Raw genomic sequence first — 8884 nt, forward strand, 5'->3', positions numbered from 1 at the left:
CCGCTTGATGTTAATGAAAAAAATTACACGGTTGAATTTAATTTTGGATTTTTTTTATTCAATTAGTTCAATTTAAAAATTATCAAAATATTTACGTAAGAATTTTAAAGTTGAATTGTTTGTAGGATTGTACTAATATAAATTAACAGTATAACCCATTCGAAAAAAAACGTTTGATTCAATTTTTATTTTTTTATAAAAATTCGTGCTCAGCCTAGCCGTGGAAGTACACCCTTTTTTACGTGCTCCATATCATCTTCGCACACGTGCATTTCCGATGCACAAAAACATGTTAACACATCGCCGCGTATTTTCGGATATTTTTTGTTTTGCCACGTTGACGATGTAAGACCAAATTTTTTATGTGATTACGTGGCTTAATCGGATAGGTTCATCAATATTGAGACTACTAAACATTACCGTAGTTTAATTTTTCCCTACTGAAGAGCGAAATAGTAAAAAATTGATCGAGGGGAAAGATCGGCATGCCGCTTAGCTAATCATTTGATTTTGGGGTTTTAGGGTTCTAATGACTAATTAGTAATTATCATTGATCTCTGATTGTTCAAATTTTCGCGCGAAAAATGGATCATGAAGGTAATGGTTGATCTCTGCCTTCAGAATTGGATTTGCAACGTTGTTGCTTTATAGGATCTCGTTTTTCTGTAATGACTAATAGGGCAACGTGGAGCTTCAAACCCTTCTGCAATGCTCGCTACTCTTCTCGGCAAAAGAGCCAAGCTTCACGAGGAGCTTAGAAATATCGAGAAGCAGGTTCATTTATTTTTACTCCAATTCGACTCTCTTTCATTGTGATCTCTTGAAATTTCTATTTACATGTTTGGATGGAGTAATTTTTCTATACGTTTATTGGTTTTGGGGATTTAAGAATGTCAGTTAATCGGGTGATACTGCTTAGGAACTTTGATTCTTGAAAATCTAGTTGAAAATCAGGCTTATTGGGCGTTCCTTTTTTGAACTTGAGCTAGCATTCTTAATTGTAATTTAATGACAGAAACTCAGCTAAGAATCGAAGTGTTACCTTGCAGGAGTTTTAGGATACCTGAGGATGATGTTGCCTATTGTCAGTCTGACACAATGCAAGAAGAGACAGATTGTGTGTGCCTTAGTATAATTCTTCTTTTATCATGAACTTCTTGCGAATTCATTTGGTAAATTTTAGGGTCTGCTTGGATGAAGGATTGACAAGGTTTATTAAATGGAGGGGAGGGGAGGGGAGGGGAGGGGAGGGGAGGTTATTTAGTGAACCTCGAGATCCCACCAATTTTGTGGGACTGAAATTGGAGTTATTTCAAGGTTTTCTAACCTTCATTTAACCATCATTTAACCCTCGCCTCCATTTAAATTCATTCCCAAGCAAGGTTAGGAAAACAACCTCCCTTTAATTAACCTCCTCTAACCCCAAAACAAGCAGACCTGTGTATGTTTTCTTTAGCATGGGGTTTAGTGCTTCTAGTTTATCCTATGAGATGTAGAGGTATTGTTACAATCTTGTGACATTTTGAGAATGTTCTTATCCATTTTGTTGTAGTGAATGGTCCCTTTAGTTGAGTAATTTTTCTTCTTGATTATACTAAGGATTACAGTAATTTAATCCTTCAAATTAATAACTGTTTTACATATTTTCTTGATTGCAGGTCTATGATATGGAGACAAACTATTTACAGGATCCAAGCCAATGTGGCAATGTATTGAAAGGTTTCGAAGGGTTCCTATCATCATCTAAGAACACTTCATTGTAAGGAGGAGTTACAATATATTTCCTCTGTTTACCTTCTTTAATGAGATTAGTTGTTCTACCATTTGTCCCTATACGTTAAATTCTATTCTGAATCTTGCTGGCTCCTCTTATTTTGTTAGTATACTCTGTCTTTATGAGCTTTTAAATTGTAGTGTTGTATCATATGTATCTTCACTGCTATACATGTTAAATCCCTTGCTCCTGTTGTTCTTTGGTGACATATTTTCAGTCACATGTGCAAATATCAAAGCTTAGAAACACCAAACAACTTCTATACTGTTTTTTTTTTTTTTTTTTTTTTGCACTTTAAGGTATATAACAGATCTACTAGAGTAGCTGGTTCCGGCTTTACAGGAACATACATAGGATGATATTTGTTCCATTTTATGTTTTGTACCGTATAAGTATAGATATGAATTTTTGAAGGGTTTTATTCAGTTGGATGATGGTGTATTTTATAACTGATATGATCTCTTCAAACTTATTGCTACAGCTTGAAGCGGTCTAGGAAGTTCCAGCCTGAAGATAGGCTCTTTTCATTATCTTCAGTCACCTCGCTGGCAGTAAGTACATCGATCTTGAGTGTTATGTTGGCAGTTCCATTTCCTTCTACATATGCTTCCGAAAGGAGAAATTGGGTAATTTTGTAGTGATAGATAAAACAGGTTTTGCAGTTGAATATTATTCAGATAAAAAAGGCTAAAAGCTGGGCATGTTTTTTTTTACAGAAAGCTATTGGATTCTCCTTGTAATTTGTTTATATAGAAAAAGTAGCACTGCTTATCCTCAAAAGACTTACAGTTAGAGCAGAAGCTGGATTTGTCTGGTAGCTCTCACATAATAACCATATCAATGAAGTAGTATAGGATCTTTGCTATTTTAAAAGTTGTACGAGTTTGAGGTTTATTATGCATCTCGTTCTTGAAGGTTTATTATGGAATACATATTTCCAAATTAAAAGTTACGGGAATGATATTCAAATCATTTTTGTGGTTTTAATTGAATTTAAAGAAAATTGGTTGGATGTATTATTTTCAAATGAGTTGAAGTTATATTACTTGACTTTCCCTCAGCTATTCTAAGCAAATTGAAAATTGAGACTTCTAATGCAAAAGGTTTTAAAACGTGAGTTTAAAAGAGTAAGAAAGTTGCTTTCGATCGGATGTATATTGCTTCCGGGATAGTGATGGTATGCCATGCTTATTGAAATGGATATGTTTATACGTGCCATCTTATGCATCATTGCTGGAAATATTTGCTCTAATATATTCACTATCATTTTTCACCTATTGCTCAAGGAAATTTAAGCCTATGCAGTTTACAGATAAATTTTTCTCTCATTTGAAAATAACTTGTAAAGCAAATGTTCCATCATCTTAAACAGCAATAGTCTCAGCTGAGCTTAGAGAGCAACCACAATGTTGCACTTTTATGTTGTCTTTCAATTGCACTTTTATGTTGTCTTTCAATAGTTCTGCACTCTTTTCTTGCTTTTTTTTTTTTTTTTAATTCATGTTGCTTCCACCTTGTCCTCTTCCTTCTTCTTGTCCCCACACCCTTGAGTCAAGTTATGAAATTGATATATAACTAAAAAAGAGGTTTTAGATTTGAGGCCCGATTTTGTTTAGGCTACTAACATCTATCTGTTATCCAAAGGGAAAGACCTAATTTGTTGCCTTCTTCCCATTTTTTAATCAGCTTACATTGAATGCATTCTTCAAAATGCTAATTCACTCTTCTTTTCCTGTTGACAGGCTGAAGATCAAGCAGCTGGACGAGATGGTGAGGCCATATAGACAGATGCATAAACAATTACCATTCCCTTTGGTTTTTTTCATTGTTTTTTAGTTCTCTTTTGTGCATAGTGCAGATGGGAGATCGGAGTATGGTGTGGGTCGTCCTAAGGGTGGAGGAATTTACTCAAATGGGCAGTAAGTTTGTAATTTAATCCGATATTCCAAAAAACAATCAGTTATTTTGAGGAATGAATGACTAATAACATAGAGGTGTATGTAATTTTATGGCAGAGGAAAACCAAAGAGGGGTAGAGGTGGACCAAGAGAGGCTAAGAGAATTAGGCCTTCAGCTGATCCAGATTTTGATTATGATGATGATCCTGATATGATTTGATGCTGTGAAGAGTATAGTTGAATGATAAGTTGGTGGTTGGCCTTTGAATTTTAGGACAAGCAGGCTTTTTTCCATAGGATTTTGCTCTCCGTGCTAATGTCTTTCTTGTTTTTGGTCATTATTGAAGCAAACAGAACCGTTTTGACGGACTATGGGAATGCACTTATGTGCATTAGGAATTATGGGTTTTTCATTTATCAGATTTTTTTTCTGAAAAAAGAAAAAGGAAATATAGTTGAATGATTTTAGTGGTTAAAGTTTAGTGTAGGTTATGTAAGGCAATGGTTACTTGCTAAGACTCAATTGCATGGGAGTCTAGGATTTGATGGCAATTAACTCTTTGTTTTGTTTGTATAAAGTGTTATTAAAATATGATGAAGTATGTAAAATTAGCAGAACTATTATTTTATTATTCAAGTTTTGTATTCTGATTCCGTTTAATATATGGTTTTCTTTCAATATTTTTTTAGAATTTTAAGAAATTTGCACATTCTAATTTATTAATAATTAGGGATGTAAATGAACCGAGCCGCTTAGTGTTCGGTTTGATAAAAGTTCGACCGTGTTCGGCTTGATTTATAAACGACCCGAGATTGAGCACGTCGAAGTTCGGGTCCAAAGATCGCGAGCATGTTCGATTATATATTCATGAACAAGCTCAATTATAATGTTCATGAACACGCTCGTATCAAGCTTGGTTCAATTGTTTTGTAATAATAATATTTCTATAAATGCGAAAATGTAAAACAACGTAGATTTGTATATTTCAAAACTATGTAATTTGTGTTAAAAAAATTCAAATCAATATAATTAATGAGTTGTTTGCGAGCAAAGTTTATGAACTGAATTAACAAGCTGCTCGCGAGCATAACTTCTGAACAAGCTCGTTAATAAGCTCACAAACAGCTCGTGAGCAGCTCACGAACAGAATATTGAGCTCGAACTTGTCAATTTTTTAACGAACCGAGCATGAGTAGGTTAAAGCTCGACTCGATTACAGCCCTACTAATAATTATACCTATTAGAGAGTATTTTTAGACAGCCTATAGGTAGGCGATCGAAAGCCATCAGACCACCGCTAATGTGTTATCCCAGTGTATCACAGAAGAGAAAAACGAGAGATTAACATCACCATTTAAGTTGGAAGAATTCAAAGAAGCGGTCTTCCAAATGCATCCGGACAAAGCACCAGGACCGGATGGACTGAACCTGGGATTCTACGAGCATTTTTGGAAGTATATCGGTCAAGAAGTGTTTGAGGCGAGCATGGGGTGGTTGGAGAGGATGGAATTCCATGTTGGGGTGAATGACACGGTGATTGTGCTAATACCGAAGGGTGAAGTACCTAAGTCTGTGGCAGATTATCGACCTATTTCCTTATGTAATGTAATTTATAAGGTTATATCAAAAATATTGTCAAATAGGCTAAAAATTATCCTTCCAAAAGGTTATTAGTGAATGTCAATTTGCTTTTGTCCCTAGAAGGTCAATAAGTGATAATGTGCAGGTCGCCTTTGAAACCTTACATTATATGAAGAGAAAGACTAGGGGAGTGGAGGGTAATGTTGCCCTTAAGATTGATATAAGTAAGACCTATGATAGGGTTGATTGGAAATTTCTGGAGGTTGTGCTGTTAAGATTGGGGTTCGATGTAAAATGGATAAAATGGGTCTCATTATGTGTTACAATAGTCACGTATCTAGTTTCAGTTAACAAGGAATTGATAGGACCAATCATTCCAGAAAGGGGCATGAGACAAGGGGATCCTCTATACCGTACATGTTCATACTATGCTCTGAGGTGCTTTCTCAGTTAATTTTACAGGCAGAAAGATTAGGACTAATTCGAGGCTGTCAAATTTGTAGGGGTGCGCTTGTGGTTTCTTACCCGTTCTTTGCTGATGACAGTTTCTTGTTTTTCGCAGCATTGGAGGAGGAGACATGAGTAGTATTGGAGATCCTGACTACGTATGAGCAGACATCGTGGAAAACAATTAATGTGAACAAATCAGGTATATTCTGTAGCTCTAATGTGAAACAAGATGTAAAGGATGGGGTGTGTCAATTACTTGGAGTGTGGGTTGTGTTGAATACGGGTAGATATCTTGGGCTACCTTTTTTGATTGGTAGGTCAAAAAGAAGTGTACAGTATTTACCTTCCTCTTAGATAGATTGCGGAAAAAAATTGGTTATTGGGGTTTTAAATTTTTGTCTAGTGCAGGAAAAGACATTTTGCTTAAAACGGTAGCCCAGACACTGCCAACTTTGTATGAGTACATTTTTGTTACCTATGTCTATTTGTGAGGAACTGCAACGTATGATGAATTCGTTTTGGTGGGGCAAAAAGGAGGATGACAAAAAGAATATACACTGGTTTGGGTGGGAGAAGTTGTGTACAGGTAAAAAGAAAGGTGAGTTAGGGTATAGGGACCTGGAGATGTTTAGTCTATCCTTATTAGGTAAGCAAGGTTGGAAATCATTATCAAGTCCATAGTCACTAGTGAGTCGCATGTTCAAAGATAAACATTTTCCTAATGAGTCTTTGTTGTCTTCAAAATTGGACAATAATCCTAGTTTTATTTAGAGAGTGATGTGGAAGTTGATCGAAGTAGTGAGAAAAGGGGTAAAATGGAAGGTGGGCAATAGGGATTAATTAGTAGAGGGTTTGAATCAGAGACTAGGAGAAGGAAGAGGAGTGCAAGGGAGGGAAGGGATGAGGGTAAATGAATTGTTTATGGAAGGGTCAAGGGTGTGGGATAGGGGTAAACTGGAGGAGCTTTTTTCAGGACATGAGGCAGAGGAGATTAGCAAAATTATTGTACCGTTTTGAAATATTCCTGATAGGTTGATATGGAAGCATACAAAAAAATGGGTCATATTCGGTCAAAACTGGGTACAGAGTCCTAGAGAAACAAAAGTGGGGAGATATACCAGAAGTGGCTTGGAGTAGAATGTGGGATTTATCGATTCCACCGAGGGTCAAATTGTTTATGTGGAAGTTATGCTCTAAATGTTTACCACTACGATCACTCTTAAGGCCACGACACATTAACATGCTTAATAACTGTGTAGTGTATGAAATTGATGTGGAATATAGTTGGCACCTATTTTGTGCTTGCCCGTTTGCAGTCTCAGTATGGAGGGAGGCGGGGATGGTTAAACCTGTTGGGAATTATGATGATGTGATGGAGTGGATTGAATTTATGTGTAGTTCAGTGGATAGTGACCTTTTAATCATTATAATCAACATTGTATATACTATACGGAAGAACAGAAATGTCATCCTATGGCAGAATGACCCGGTTAGTGTTGCGGGAAGTTACAAACGAGTCAGGAAATTCATTGTGGAATGGCAGCAGACAAAGGAACATGGAGATGAAGAGTTTTCAGAGGAGAACATGAGGGAGAATGGAAATAGAGAGGGCGGGAATAATAGTGGTTTGGATTTGCAAAACGAAACCAGGGAAGGGGCGAGGAAAAGATGGAGTTTTCTACAGGGGCTACGTTGGCTAGGGGAGGTTGGCAGCAGTTCGTTGGACCGACAGGGAGTTAATGAAGAGGCGTAGAATAGGGAGGCGACAACAACCTAGTGAAGGAGGAGGCGGACATACCAGTAGGGGCGGAATTCTTGGCAGCCAATAACGGAACTGTGCAAGATGGCAGCAGCAAAGTCGGCAGGTCCAGTGGCAACGTCCTATGCGGGGCTGGTTGAAAATTAACATAGACGGCGCGGTGTTTCAGGCAGAAAAATACAGTCGGTGGGGAGCAGTGGTTATGGACGAGGATGGGCAATTTATGTCAGGAGCAATGGTCAAGATAGACGGAGCGTACGAAGCACGAATGGTGGAAGTATACGCGCTGAGGGAAAGCCTAAAATGGGCTAAGAAACGGAATATTGAGGCAGCCACTTTTGAGACAGATGTGAAGCAATATCAGATAAAGTAAATATGGAGGTACCACACATTTTGTTGTTTGGAGACTTGATAGAGGATTGTAAAGAAATTATACAAAGTAATGCATTTTCAGTATCATTTGTTCCTAGGCTAGCGAATAGAGCGTCTCATTCTGTAGCCAGAAAAGCTCTTTTCCACGCTAGTATTTTTTCATTCTTTGATTTGCCGGATTGGTTATCAGTTGTTAGCCTCGTTAATTTAAAGTCTAGCATTGATTAAAAAAAATTATACTTATTATTTACACCTCAAAGTAGGGTTGTAAATGAGCCGAGCCGCTCATGAGCGACTCGGTGGTCGGCTCGATAAAAGGTCGGCTCGATTTGTAAACGAGCCGCTCGTGAGCATGATTTACTAGCTCGGTTTGTAAATGAGCCGAGCTTGAGCAGACCAAAGCTCGGTTCAAAAGCTCACGAGCAGACTCGATTAGAACATTTATGAACAAATTTTAGTTTTGTAGAAAACTATATAGTTTTGTGTTAGTTCGTAAATATTTAAACTTAATATTATTTCATTAGATGAGTTCGTTCATAAACATAATAAATGAGTAATAGACGAACTATTTATCAATATATCTTGTTTATTTATTCACGAACTTTGTTTGTGAGTTTGTTTATGTACACAATTAAAAAGTTATTTGCAAGTAAATTTCATAAATATAATTAACGATTTATTCACAAACAATTTATGGTTAGATAATTTTCTTAATGGACCAAGTTCAAAGAGGATTTTGGACTCAAAACAAGCTCGAAACTCGACTCGAACTCGTTTATTTTCTAATGAACTGAATCGAGCTTGAGCAAGCCAAAGCTCAGCTCGGGCTCGAGCACATTAATTTTATAGCGAACTAAGTTTGAACAGATCAAAATTCGCTTCGGCTCGATTACAGCCCTACCTCAAAGCATATATTTTGAAAAATAAAATTGAAAAGTAACGTTAGTAAGCTTTTCAATTTTCTTAAAAAGGAATCCGACTAAATGGGGCAAATGGATCTAAACGACGTCGTATACTTCTTTTATTTACTGGCGTCTGTCTGCCTCGTT

General features: G+C 36.8%; 1 protein-coding gene across 3 annotated transcripts; it reads left to right on the forward strand.

Moving 5' to 3' along the window:
- Positions 1-455: 455 nt before the first annotated feature.
- On the forward strand, positions 456-4353 carry LOC136228679 (uncharacterized). 3 transcript variants are annotated; one of them, XM_066017129.1, is made up of 8 exons: positions 475-597; positions 680-774; positions 1050-1117; positions 1659-1759; positions 2256-2325; positions 3517-3544; positions 3633-3693; positions 3790-4353. In XM_066017129.1, the coding sequence occupies exons 3-8, from the start codon at positions 1070-1072 to the stop codon at positions 3890-3892; spliced, it is 411 nt and encodes a 136-aa protein (XP_065873201.1). In that variant the 5' UTR covers positions 475-597; positions 680-774; positions 1050-1069; the 3' UTR covers positions 3893-4353. The 3 variants fall into 3 exon arrangements, with proteins under 3 accessions (XP_065873199.1, XP_065873200.1, XP_065873201.1); XM_066017127.1 differs by lacking the exon at positions 1050-1117 and having other exon boundaries at positions 456-597; XM_066017128.1 differs by having other exon boundaries at positions 466-774.
- The last annotated feature ends 4531 nt before the right edge of the window (positions 4354-8884 follow it).

The sequence above is a fragment of the Euphorbia lathyris genome, chromosome 5, assembly GCF_963576675.1.
Source record: "Euphorbia lathyris chromosome 5, ddEupLath1.1, whole genome shotgun sequence".
Taxonomy (NCBI): Eukaryota; Viridiplantae; Streptophyta; class Magnoliopsida; order Malpighiales; family Euphorbiaceae; genus Euphorbia; species Euphorbia lathyris.